The sequence below is a fragment of the Rattus norvegicus genome, chromosome 6 (genome assembly GCF_021556685.1).
Source record: "Rattus norvegicus strain SHRSP/BbbUtx chromosome 6, alternate assembly SHRSP_T2T, whole genome shotgun sequence".
Taxonomy (NCBI): Eukaryota; Metazoa; Chordata; class Mammalia; order Rodentia; family Muridae; genus Rattus; species Rattus norvegicus.
In genome coordinates, this window is record NC_141539.1 from 89,320,653 (window position 1) to 89,335,250 (window position 14,598).

Genomic DNA, 14,598 nt, shown 5'->3' on the forward strand with positions numbered 1-14,598 from the left:
TATTTCATTACGTGGTATCTTAGGTCCTACTACATTTCTTCTTTTAAATAAATGGATATGGTTTTGCTCTAAATGTGTAATAGAATTATTTTAAGTTGTAAACCTCAAGGCACTCATGAAAGTAAAGTTGGAAAACATTTGCAAAACCCTTCAATGATTACTCATTATAAACAACACCTGTGTGTGTGTGTGTGTGTGTGTGTGTGTGTGTGTGTGTCTGTCTGTATGTATGTGTGTGTGTGTGTGTGTCCGTCCTAGTAATAGAGTTGTCAGAAAGAGCCTTGACCTTCTCTGGCACCAGATAAGCAACCTGGTCCCCATTTTGGTCTGCAGTGATGGTGGATGCTGTGATTGTGGGCATCTAGGCTTGCCTCCTGGTTCCCGCATTGAGTTCCTGTACTGACTTCCCTGGATAACGCATTGCAACCTATATGTTAAAAGTAAACCCTTCCCCCCTATAGTTGCTTTTGGTCATGGTGTCTTGTCATAGCAATAGAAGTCCTAAGACAATGATTAAATAGACTAGTTTAATTGGAAGGGTTTGGGTTTTTGTTTCTTTTTTGAGAAAGTGGCTTTTATAAGAAGTCAGGAAACACACCAATAGTACTGTATATTTCTAAGAGAAGTTGGGGATTGGAGACTAAAAGACCAATTAGACCACAGCCAATCAAAAGTAGTGATTGTGTATACCCATATAGGCAGACAAGTGACTCTGTGGTGCCTATCTCCAGCAGAAACATTTATAACACAACTCCTGCTCCAAAGAGTCTGGAATTATAGTGGAACAAGGAACAGAAAGATTAAACACCAGAAGAATGGGAAGTCTGCTATAAGATTTCATCTTAGTTGTTACAGAAGCTGTATACTAATGAAGGCTCCTTAACATGCTACTTAAAATAAGACCCGTTAATGGATGACACCAATAGACATGCTTCTCTCCATGGGAAATCATGGAGCCTCAATCGTTGACAAAGAACTTAACTGTAATCCCCAAATCAGGACAAGAAGCCAGCTGGACAAAGTCCAAACTCTGCATCTTCATAGCTGATGTTAAAGCAGTCCTCAGATCTTCAACTCCTTTTTCATCTTTTTCAACTTTTTCTCCTGGCTGGTTCCACTTCCTGTTAGCAGCTTTCCTCAGCAGATAGCCCATAGCTCTGGCATCTCAAACATCTTGGGGTCTCCAAGAAACCTTCTTGTTCCAATGTCTGGGACCCACACATGTTCTTTTGAGCTCCTCCAAAGGGCTGGTGTCACTTCTCCAGCTCTTCTCTTTGTAGCACTCTAAGCTTAGGTTGATCCACTCTACTGCCACTCCTGTTCTTTCTTGGTGATCATCCCATGGTACTGGCATCTCCAATACACTGGGGTCTCCCACTGCAACAAGGCTTCACCACTAGCCTCTAACAGGCTCTCTTTATGGGGCCAAGTCTCAACTCTTTTGCATGACCCCTTCAGTCCTGGACCGTCAACTGCCACTGGGGCTGTACCTTCACCAATGGCCTTCCATGACCTCTCACAGTGCCAAGCCTCAGTTGTTGTCCATGACCCCTTCATGTCTTCAAAACCAGTAATACCTGGGTGACTTTTACACATTACCAAGTACAGCCGCAGCAGGAGATACAACCTTGGCTATCTCTGGAGCAGAGCTTCTTTGTGCTTTCAGCAAACACTTTCCAGACGATTTCACCTCAGTGATACAGGTTTCTTCTTAATCACCACTAATTTCTTGAATCCAGCTAACCAGCTTCAATCATCCCAGTAGTCTCCTTTTCCTCTTGACTATAAAGTCAGAGCCACGTGGCCGAAGCTGCTGAGTTCTGCTGCTTGTAGGAACTAGAACATGGTCCCCTTGTTCTATTACATTATCACTAGCTTCCTCTTTTCCAACTCCTTCACTACCTAAGCTTGGCTGTCCTGGATCTTGCTCTGTAGATTGACCTTGAACTCAGAAACCTACACGACTGTCTCCTGGGATTAAAGGTGTGTACCACTACATCTGGATTTATAATTTTTCTTCACCTAGAACTTGCTCTGTACCAGGCTGGCCTTGAACTCAGAGACCTGCTTGGCTTTATCTCCTGGGATTAAAAGTGTGTACCACCTTGCCTGAATCTGAATTTAGCCAGGTAGGATCTTGCCCCAAAATCCCACTCCCTTAATCTGCTATCTCCTAGAACACAGGATTCAGCTCCATTTCTGTATTTGTCAGGCTTTGGCAGAGCCTCTCAGGAGACAGCTATATCAGGCTCCTGTCAGGATGTACTTCTTGGCATCCACAATATTGTCTGGGTTTGGTGACAGTATATGGGATGGATCCAGGGGTGGGGCCGTCTCCGGATGAGCTTTTCCTCAGTCTCTGCTCCACACTTTGTCTCTGTATTTCCTCCTGTGAATATTTTGTTCTCCCTTCTAAGAAGGACTGAAGAATCTACTCTTTGGTCTTCCAACTTCTTGAGCTTCATGTGGTTTGTGGATTGTATCTTGGGTATTCCTAGCTTTGGGGCTAGTATCCACTAATCAGTGAGTTCATACCATGTGTGTTCTTTTGTGATTGGGTTACCTCACTTAGGATGATATTTTCTAGTTTCATCCATTTGCCTGAGACTTCCTTTTTCAAAGCAATTAATCTAAATCTCTTCACCTTAGCCTCAGGCAGAATCTTTGGACAATGGCCAAAAGCAGCCACATTTTCCCCAAAATACCACAAAATGGTCTCTAGGTCACATACTGAAATTCTTTTTCACTGAATAAAGTCTTCCATATTTCTCCTGGGATAGCCCATTCAGCCTCATTTAAAGCATTCTACTGCTTTCCAAATCCAAAGTCTCAAAAAACATGGTCAGGCCTATTACAGCAATATCCCAGTCCCTGGTACCAACCTCTGTCTTAGGGTTTTACTGCTGTGAACAGACACCATGAATTTGAGCCCAGCCTGAACTATGAGACCTGACTTAAAACCCTCCAAAACAGGCAACCTTTACATTAGAGCTTGTCAGAATTGTGAACAATCTGAAAGTTGCCAGTGTAAATGTTAGATCATCAGTAAGTGTTTTACTTTTTACAATTCTAGAACTGTCTGAATATGAAAACTTTTTTAATACTTTTAAAATCATGAACATTATGTTAATGGAAATAGAGGACTTCATGTTCTGTCTAATGTGGAAACTTAAATATGTAAAATTGACTGCACAGTGAAGAATATTTATTGGATCATCTACTATACTTATCTGTTAATGTATCTTTTGTTTTAAAGTATTCAGTTGGAAGTTCACTGTTTAATTCCACGTGATACTTATACTACTACCTACCATATGAACAATTGTAGAAATCGTAAACTGACTTTATCACTTACAGATCATGCTATGTTTATGAGCAAGTAGGAAACCATCAAGTACTGTGTGTAATGTACTTGATTTGTTTGTTTGTTTGTTACTAGTCAGACTTTTCATATGCCTGTAAGCACGAGTTTTATCATTGAGCACATCTCTAGCCCTACTGAAGTGCTTGTAACCAGAGCCCTGTGGTAATATTCTTCACCTTTGTTTGTAGCAGTTTTAGTCAGGCTACAGAACATTAGTAATAGCTACCTCTGCTTGTCTGAGGAGTAGGATGTTTGTTTGTTAGATTTCTCATTGCCTAATGCTGAAATGGCTTAGAGTAGAGTTTCTGCTGATGAGTCAGATGTCCTTTTCCTTTGTGTTTTGTCTCCTCTCTTACTGCCAGATATATAATGTAGAAAGGTAAAGGAAAGACTAGTCTAGTAAAAGAAAGAAAAAACTAGCATTTCTATCTTGGTTGGAAGGAAAAATACTGTTAATGTGTCATACTGATATAGTGTTTGTATTACATACTCAATAATACTTTCCTTTATCTGAGTTTTGTAATTGGCTTTAAATTATTTATTACTGCAGAGGCTTAGCAAAAATCTGCTAACTTACTCTCTTCTCAGTTTTCAGCTCATGACCTTATCCCATCTCCAAAATTAAAGCCCTCTCAAGGAATGCCAGTCAATGATGATTTATGTTTTAGCAAAAAAAGGTCATCAAGAAACTTATTTCAGAGTAGTCGGGATTTTAACTCAGATTCAATTCCTACATGTGGTGCTGGTAAGTAAATATTTGAAAAAATTGTATTGAACTAAGTTAAAGATTTCTCTAAACTTCATAATTCATTTGAGGGCTTATAGAAAGTAGATACAATCCAATGGATGAGTCAGGTTTAATAAATTATGCTTTTATATATAAATAATAAATTAATAAATGCTTATTGAAGATTGGTTAAAAAACACTTTGACATAATTGTGTCATGAGGTCATAGGTCATCTCATTGTAGGCTGTTAGTAATGTAAGGCCATGGTCACTTAATAAGACACTGATATTTCTTGAGCATCATCCCTACATGTTAGATATGTTTCTTAATGCTAGGGATGTAGCTTTCAAGAAAGGTATAATACTTCGAAAAAGCTAGTATTCTGTGATGGACGTGGTGGTATACACCTTTGATGCTAGTACTCAGGAGGAAGAAACAAACAGATCTCTATGAGTTCCAGGCTAGGCTGGTCTACAAAAGAGTTTCAGGCCAGCCAGGACTATTTAGTGAGACCCTGTCTCAAAACCAAAACAACAGAAAAGCATCAATTCTAGTAGAGCAGGGGAACAAATATTAAATCAATTTAAGACATAATAGATGGTGATGTGGAAGAGGAACAGGAATATTTTAAACAGTTCTATTCAGGAGGAGAATATTTGAAACAAACTAGATGTGAAGAGTGAAGAACAAATGATTTCAGGGCAGAATAACCAAGATGGTCGAGTGAAATGAAAGTGTAAAACTTAAAGGCCTCAGTGTAAGACCTCTTAGACTGCCTAGTGAACTAGCCTGTTCTGAGAAGAATTTTGAAGTAGTACTATCACTTGCCGTTTCTCTGCCATGCATTTTGGATGTTATATTCAAGCAAGTGAAAGGAGGCAAAGGGCAAAAGAGGGAGAACTGAATGAGTTCCTTGTCAGAATCCTGCCTCAGGTTTATAGAGGCTTTAACCAGCACAGCAGTGACTGTAGTGACAAGCGATTATATTCTGGTTACATGTCATAGGTAAAGTTGACCTGATTTGCTGATAGATTCCTCACAGAAAGCAAGAAAAGGGAAGTAAAAAGGAATCTAAGAATTGCCAGAGAAATTGGAAAGATGTTTAATTGTGTAATTATCATAGAAAGAGGTATTTAGCTGACTATAGTGGCATATGCTTTCAATCCCAGCACTCAAGAGGCAGATGAACTCACTATGTAGACCAGGCTGGCCTTGAATTCACAGATCTTCCTGCCTCTGCTGTTTCCTGAGTGCTCTATGAGCTGTGAAAGGCAGAATTTTTCTTATTTTCATGTACCTGTGCCCGTGTGTATGTGTGTGTGTGTGTGTGTGTGTGTGTGTGCACGTGTGTGTGTGTGTGTGTGTGCACGTGCCTCTGTGTGTGTGTGTGTGTGTGTGTGTGTGTGTGTGTGTTTGGCCTCCTAAGTGAAGCAAGCAAGAAAAGGATGACATTTGCCATTGGAAAATTCTATAATCTTGAGTTAAATTCCAGAATATAATTTTACCAATATTTATGAAATATGTATCATAAAATAACCTTTACTTTAACTTTGTTCCTCTATGCCTTCTTTTTTCAAAGGTAATACTGCAACTCTTCAGACAAATCTTCCCGGGAAATGTGGGCAACTTGGATTGTCACAGATAGGTTGTAAAACTGGCAGTGTGGGTTCTGACTTACAGTTCCTGGGGACAGCCAATGGCCATCAAGATAAAGGTATAAGCTCTAGATTTACAAAGCAACATTATTTATGTTACATATTATAAGTAACACTTATAATGTTATCTATAATGTTACACCAGCATCATTATGACACTAACTCACACACTAGTTTGACCATAATGAAAACTTGTTAGAATTTAATGATATTAAGATTTTTTATAATTATTCTAAAATGTTACTTTTTAATCTTGATTTAAATATGACCAAACTTATGATAAAGGCTAACATGAATTGAAAGTAACATTAAGGGTTGGGGATTTATCAGCAAGCGCAAGGCCCTGGGTTCAGTCCTCAGCTCTGGGGGAAAAAAAAAAGAAAGTAACATTAATTAAATAGTTATATGAACGTGCATTTATTTAAATTTTAAAGCTACATAGAATTTATTGTATTCGTAGGAACTAAATACTTCCTGCCAGGTTGTTTCAGATAAGACAGGATATGAGCTGGACATGGTAACTTATGCCTGTGATCCCAGCACTTGGGACAGGGCAGGAAAATTACCATGACATAAAAATAAAGTCTGGGGGTAGGGGATTTGGCTCAGTGGTAGAGCGCTTGCCTAGCAAGCACAAGGCCCTGGGTTCGGTCCCCAGCTCCAAAAAAAAAAAAAAAAAAAAAAAAAGTCTGGGTCAACTGGCAATACAGGGTGAGACCTTATGGTTCTTCCCACCCCCATGGACCCTTGACTGACAATGCTCACGTGAGCAAAGGGGGCAGAGGCTTCAGAAGCCCTGAGAGTATACCTATAGAGAATACCACACTGGGTCTGGCTAACAGGAGGCAACTTTACTTTGGGTGATTCAAGGCTTATAAAGTTTTGGGGATCTGAGGGTAGGAACATCCAGGATGAGCAAAGGTCATTGGCTGAGGAATTAGGGTACTGAGATGCCTCATTACCATGGGAAAGCATTTCAAGAATCTCAGGTGCTAGCTAAATGGGTTCTTATCAGGAGAAAGCAAATTGATCCTCTAATCTACAGATTCTCAGGTAGAGGGGTGTGGAGGGTTAGAATGCTTCTGACAAGGTGAGAGGAGAAGCCCTGCCAGTTCATATTGAGCCAAGCTTTGAGGTGGATGTTGACCTTATTAGCAGAGTTTTCCCACAAGAGCCTATTTCAAAAGGAAAAAATGTAGAGAGAGGTGTAAGAGGATGATATAAACAAATAGTAGAATTGGTCTGACTCTTATGGTAGCTTAGTACAACACTGCTTGCCTAGAACACAGGCTCTGGGTTTCACCCAAGAACCATTATTTAAAAAAAAAAAAAAAAAAAAAACCAAAAAAAACCCAAAAAACAAGGTAGAATTTTGGAGTAAGAAGTTCAAGTCCAGCATAGGCTATGCAGTAAGTTTGAAGGTGCTTCCCAACCAACAGAAACAAAAACTAGGACAAAAGTAATGCAGAAACAAAGATAAGATCATAGAATTAAATCAAACTTACCAATAATTACCACCAACATAAATAGGAAAAACTTACCATTTGGATTATAGTGATGAGACTGGAAAGATGGCTCAGTTGTTAAAGTATTTATCGTGTAAGCATGTGTACCTTTAATCTCAATCTCTAGCACCTGTATAAATTTCAGACACAGGAATGTGCCCTATAATGCCAGTATTGGCAAGACAGAGGGTGATTCTTCTGTTTAATACAGTCTGTTGCTTTCAGAGTGCTTCAGCCTAGTTCAAAAATAAAGTGGAGAGCAAGCAGTTAAGGACCACAACTGACTTAAACTTCTGTTCTCCACATGCATTTGCATGGACTAACTATATAAAGAAATGCAATCAGATGGGTTCTTCCTCTGAAATGCTGCATTATGTGTGTGCGTTGGGTTGGGGGATGCTAATGAGAGGGATACAGCTCCATGGTTGATAATTTGCTTAACATGTGAAAGACTCTTTACTAAATGCAACACACATTTAAGTTGGAGAGAAAAGAAAATGTGGGAAAGGTACAATAGACATATGCTCAAAAAATAAATATGTTGATATGGAAATATGTCCACCAAAATTAAAATAAGTCACTAAAATATTCTTTTTGAATATATATTTGATATAAATGCATATATAGGCTTGTATATATACAATTTTATAAAATTATAAGAAGAAAATAACTACTAATGTAGTAGAAAATTTCAGGAGGCTAAGAAAGCTTTGGATTTGAAGATGTGAAGTGTTTTTCTCAAGGCTTTTGCCAACACCATCCCAAAATAGAAATGTTGTATGGGGGAATCTAAATGTGAAAGGGAAAAAGCCTTTGAACTCTGAGATGATGGATGTGTGCATGTAAATAACATACACTCTTTTTGTTTTGTTACAGTATGTGCTAGCCTTAATTTTGGCAGTAAGTCACAGCAAACATTTGGTAGTCAATCAGAACGAACTTCTTCATACTCTGGTTCAAATGCAAGCCCAGGACCTTTTATTCTTCCATCCTATCCTCTCTCCTCACCTCGAACTAGTCCAAAGCACGCATCTCCTCTTTCTGTGTCTCCAAAGAAGTCTCAGGATAATTCCACTAGTTTCTCCAACTCTTGGCCTCTTAAGAGCTTCGAAGGACTATCAAAGCCAAGTCCACAGAAAAAGCTTGCCAACCAGAAATCATCCAACCCTACAGGTAGGAGCAATGGTAAAGATCAGTTTTTACTTAAGTTTATTTATGTTTTAATTAATGCTTTGAGGTTAATATATAACATTATTAAATTTTAAAACCTGGCTAGTTATGTTTTTCCTCTGGCCTACAAATATTTAGGCAGTATATAATATACTTAATAGAGCAAATAAACAGTAAAAAATTGATTTGAAATGGCCATTTCTTTACTTATATTGCCACTTTAAGATTTTTTTTAGAACTAGAAAAGTAACAGTTTTGTAGTATAAAAGAACATGTTGCAAGTTTTTCACATTGAAAATATAAAAATCCTTCATATTTTACTATGATACCTATACCTATTCATGTATTTGACATTCAGTAAATGTTTATTATTTGCTAAAAAAAGATTGTAAAGAATTTTCTCTTGTTACTAACTAAAATATTCTCTCATAATATCTTACACCTTGCTGGGCATGATGACACATGTCTTTAATCCCAGCATTTGGAAGGTAGAGGCAGGCAGATCTCTGAGTTTCAGGCCTGCCTGGTCTACAGAGTAAGTCCAGAACAGCTAAGTTTTTGCTACACAGAGAAACCCTGTCTTGAAAGCACAGAAACAAACCAATTATAATAATAATATCTTATGCCATAATCATGGCCTTAGCAGGTAAATTCATTTAGACAAATCCAGTTTCCAAATAAACTCTATTTAAAGGCATTCCCTATATTCTAAATGCCTTTCTATCCTCAGCCTCTGAGCTACGTTGGTCTGCTTTTAAGTTACTCACAAACCTAGAGTTCACTTTATAACCATAAGCTCAATGATTTTCTACTCAGCCTATTAATTATATCACAATATTCTCTTCACACTGACCCTTCATACCTTTCTATTAATTTGTTTGTTCTCCATATAAGATCAAATATCATATTAAAGAGGCAGATTTTGGTCTGTGGGTGTAACATATTGGTAGAGCTCTTGCTCTTAATATATGTGAAGTGTTGAGTTTGATCCCTAAAATCTCAAGAGAGAGAGAGAAAGAGAGAGAGAGAGAGAGAGAGAGAGAGAGAGAGAGAGAGAGAGAGTGAGTGAGTTAGCTTGTTCTTCCCAGTTTCCAATGCTGCTTAACATATACCAGTCACTTAAATACTGTTTGTATAATTAAATGAGACCAAATGTGTTAACTTTCTGGCTTATTTTGAACTTTACCACTAACAAATATTAGTTATAACTCCAAATGTAGCTTAATATATAGTATTTATATAATATGAAGGATTTCATACACTTATTTTTTGTTTGAATAGTGATGCTTTTATTTCATCTTTCTAATATAGTCTTTAATATAATATATTCCTTAATTTAAAATAACTGCATTCTAAATACTTATGACTCAAACATTCTTCCCGTGAAAATAAGAGAAAACAAAATATATATGTTTGTATGCAGGAGAAAATTTTCAAGAAAAAACTACTCCAGTTCAACTCATACCTTCCTTGGTGAGATCACCTTCTTCCCGAAGAGGCCTAAATGGGACAAAACCTGTCCCTCCCATACCAAGGGGAATAAGCCTTTTGCCTGATAAAGCTGACTTAAGCACAGTGGGACACATAAAGAAGCAGCCTGATGATATTTGGAAAAGTGAAAAAGATAATCTTACAATTGATCTTTCAGAATTGAATTTCAGAGATAAAGATTTGGATCAGGAAGAGGTGAGAACCGTTATCATATTTAATCATTAAAAAACTTTTATATTTTGTAATATAGTCAGCACACAATGGGAAAAGTATTACTTTTAAGACCATAAAGGTTTTTTTCTTCTTTATAAAAAGTAATTCATATTTGGGGCTGGCAGTGTAAGTCACCTGTTGCTCACTTTAGAAGTTCTGTATGTTGACCCATTACTATGAAGTGTAGCCCTTGCAGGTTTTATGTAAATGTCCCATTCTATGAAGGGTCTTAATCCTTTTACCCTCTCTAGAATCTGGAGAGCTGGAGCAGCCAACTAGCTTCTTTTACTTGGAATCTGTGATTTCAGAGTCACTGATTGAGTATTAATTGCATTCATACAACATATTCAATCATTTTGCCTTTTGCCAAAAAGTGTCATGGTTACTAATAGTGGAACACTGTCTTCATAGCAATTCACAGCCTTATAGGTTGTTTATGAATTAACCCAGGCAATGAAATCTGGCTTTTCTTCTTCTATTTTGTTTGTACTAGGTGGAGGGTTGGCTAATTAATGAAGTTCAAAAATCTAAGGATAGCTCTTATACATATAAGAATTGATCTTATGAGTTGTTTCCTTTTTCTTTTTCTTAGATGCAGAGCTCTCTTAGGTCCCTTCGTAATAGTGCAGCTAAGAAAAGAGCCAAACTGAGTGGCAGCAGCAGTACCTCTGATGTCGACAGTCCCGACTCTGCCATGAAGCTTGAGCTGACCATTGACTCCCCGTCCCGATCCTCTTCTCCAAACATCAGCTCTTACAGTGAAAGTGGAGTTTATAGCCAAGAATCATTGACGTCTTCTCTTTCTACGACTCCCCAGGGGAAGAGAATAATGTATTTTATTTTCCGACATGTTGATATTCACCAATAATTTGTGATCTAGACATCTAACATTGTATCTAGGAAAGAAGTAAAGCTATTTAATTTTTCTTAAAATGTTTAAATATACTGGATGTGGTGGCATATGTCTTTAATCCTAGTACTGGGGAGGCAGAGGCATGTAGATCTCTGTGAGCTTGAGTTTAGACTGGTCTTTATAACAAGCTCCAGGCTAGCTAGGGCTATATATACCACATTTCAAACAAAACCAAGCAGTTTAGAACCCTTAAACCGTTTAATACCTTTAAAGCACAGTGTAGAATTTTACCACTGGCACCTTGCTTACTTTTAGTGGAGTAGGGATAGAAAGAGAATGTGACTGTAACTGTAACTTTGTTATTATGGGCCTTGTATCAAATGATCCAGTTGTTTCCCTAAGATTTATTCTGATATTCTTTGTTCCTTAGCTATTTTCTGGGTCATTTGCTTTTTTTCCAGTTGACTTATAATATTTTTATTTTTAGGTCAGCACAAGTTCACTCTAGGTTATGGGTAGGCTCTGCACAGCTGTTGACCCACTGTTGTTTATAGTTTATTTCCATTATCTTATAAAGTTTCAGTCTCCATGCTTGTAGCTCATTTAGCCCAGTGAGGATTTGGCCTGCCTGCATTAACAGTTCTGAGATTCAAGTCCTGGCTACCTTATACCTACATTCCCAGAAAACCTCTGCTCTGAAAAAGTGACCTCACCCCGGATTCTGGGCATTTCTGTGACTTCATAGTCACAGAATACTTCATTTGAAGTACTTCTCCCTTTGTTTGGGACCGAAAGTCAATAGTAGAAATGCCATGACGTGGGTAGATAGATGTATATTTAAACAGTTACTAAATAGTTTATTTTGGTAATAATGTAATTTTATACTCCTATTGGTAATGTGAAATTATGACTGTTGCTCATTCTTGCTAAAATTTGATGTCAGTCTTTTGTTTTCATTTGACTTTGTATTATACAGCTATCAGAATTATTTAAGATTGTCTTCAATTTGATAAACCTCTCCCAAATAAGTAGAGACTGCCAAAATATCAGCAATATAGAATTTAACAGAATTTTTATGTTTAATTTTAGAAATTTGTCTTATTCTATAGTTTTCTCCTTCACATTTTTAACTTAAATCATAACTTATACTCAGAAACCTTTTATTCCTGGAAATTCCTTCACTGTTCCTACATAGAATATTGGAATATATTTATATAATGTATCTACAATGACTTTAACAAAGTAACAACTTATAATGAGCATTAAACATGTCATTTTTAGACTCTTTTAGACCAATGTCCTTCCTTAGTACTCTAAGAAGATGAAATTTTGTGTTGTAACTCTTACAGTTGCAACGTAATGTTAAGTTTCAAACCAATTGGGAAGAGAAGTTCATTTTATATTTCTAACATGTAGAAGTATGTCTCAGTTATTTTCTTCAAATGTTGAACTCTTTTAGATAAGATTGACCTCATTACCCTTAATGAAGTTATGATTTTTACATTTTGAGTTTCACAGCTTTGGGATACAGTCATTTGGGGGATGTGGATGATCCTGGGAATCGAACAGGGGCTTGCAGCTGCTCGAGAAAAGCATGGAATCCCTGACTACAACTGGTTCAGGGTTTTGTTTTGTTTTATTTGTTTTAATGGTTTTGCCAAGTTGTCTAGGCTGCTATATAGTCTAGGATGGATTTACTCTTGGAATTCTCCTGCCTCAGCTTCCTGAGTATAGAATAATTATTCTTAACCAACTAGTATCTTGCCTCAAGGGTCATGAGCAAAGAACATCACTATCTCCTGAGATAAGTCATCTCTCAGTGAGTAAAAAGAGAAACAGGGTTGAAAACTATACTTTTAGAATGAAGATTTTTCTTTCATGCAGCTAAAACATACTCAGTATGATGTTAACATTTGCAGTAGTCTAGAGAAATGGCTCTTTCAAAAGCTTCAATATAAGCCATTAAGATGGCTGACTGTCCAGGTAATGGTGCTTAACATCACCCACATAGTGGAAGGAAAGAAACAGTTTCTGACCACCACATAGACACTGTTGCACAAATGCACTCACACACATATACATACATTTGTGGACACAAAATAAATACTAAAATTTTAATTACTTAATTTGATTTCTTAATAGGGCCAATGGAAAATATATGTGGTAACTAGTTAGTAAATTGTGTTGCTTTGTGAAATGTCTGTCACTCATCGTATTATAACATTTACTAGATTTCTTTCCTTTCCAGATTTAATATTATTTAATGATGAAGGTGTACTTTCTTTGTTAAGCAAGACCCTTGGGCCTTCATAATATGTGAATGGTAGAGCAAAGAAAAGTTTTAAGAAAATGGCATTTACAAAACTCAGTTTTTGTATTGTTCATAATATAGTCCAGTCTCTATTTCTCTCCTTATAATGGTAGATTACATGTGTATAGTAATTTAGGAGATGATCTGCTTACTTTATGCTTCAGGCAGTAAAAAGTACTTAGCTGGTCCAGGCATGGTCATATACAAGTTTAATCCTGTTTTGTTTGGGAGACAGAAGGAAACGAATCTCTGCGCCTTGATAGTGAATTGAAGGACAGCCAAGAGTACATAGTGAGACTTAGTGTCAAAGTCAAACCAAGTGACTCCACACAAACAACACATCTTTTTAGCCATATCTTTTTTTTTTTTTTTTGGTTCTTTTTTTCGGAGCTGGGGACCGAACCCAGGGCCTTGCGCTTCCTAGGCAAGCGCTCTACCACTGAGCTAAATCCCCAATCCTAGCCATATCTTTTCATTCTTGTTTTCATGTTTACCTAAAACCCTAATGAGTTAAGGAAAAGAATATACATAAGTGATATGAGTGTCGGAATGTTGCATAGTTCTGAATTGTAAATGTTTATTGAAATTACTTTGTTTCATTAGGTCAGACATATTTCCAACATTTGGATCAAAACCCTGTTCAACAAGACTTTCTTCTGCAAAGAAGATCTCCCCTGCTGCTGAACAGAGTTCCAGTGCAGGTATTCTATGTTTTTGTGAATATGCTTTATAAAGAATATGATTGTTTTATAATATAAAAAAAGCATTTTAGATTTAGGTTTTGTACTTAATAGTTTGTAACTAATCATAACCTTGGGAAAAAAATACTTACTTGACCCAGTCATTGGTCTTGATATGCCAGATTCCTTCATGAGATATTTTGTTTAATCAGTGTGAATTGAGACCTGACTGTCAGCATTTTGAGAGCTCTCTTCCTCCTTCTATTATATAACATAATTCAAGAATACCAGGTATTTCAGATGACAATAGATATATTCACCTAGTTACTACTAGCTGATAATAGGTAACTATTATTTGTTAACATGTACATGGACTAGTAAATATGTTTGTATGCCTGTATTACAGTTTTCTGAACCTGAGATTATCACTTCTCATAAAATACCTTTAGAAATTAGTAATCATTTTGAAAAATATTTATACTCTGTTAAAAGTTGAACCTGGATATGACTTCTTGATGATTAGTAAAACTATATTGAATCATGGTTAAATTAGACCAAACTGGGCTATATTTTTATATGATTTCATGTAAAAACTACTAATAATTTTAGAGGTGATTTATAATTACCT

General features: G+C 36.8%; 1 protein-coding gene across 8 annotated transcripts in view; it reads left to right on the top strand.

Annotated features, from left to right (window-relative positions):
* Togaram1 (TOG array regulator of axonemal microtubules 1) overlaps positions 1-14,598 on the top strand; it is a 64,389-nt gene that overhangs the window by 11,617 nt on the left and 38,174 nt on the right. For all 8 annotated transcript variants that reach the window (XR_015621890.1, XR_015621891.1, XR_015621892.1 and 5 more), the window contains 6 exon segments: positions 3,953-4,109; positions 5,672-5,806; positions 8,129-8,425; positions 9,846-10,108; positions 10,719-10,957; positions 13,894-13,991. Coding sequence is in view for 4 of the 8 variants with exons in the window: in XM_087553209.1 (XP_087409335.1) it covers positions 3,953-4,109; positions 5,672-5,806; positions 8,129-8,425; positions 9,846-10,108; positions 10,719-10,957; positions 13,894-13,991 (1,189 nt within the window). In the remaining 4 variants the exon portion in view is untranslated.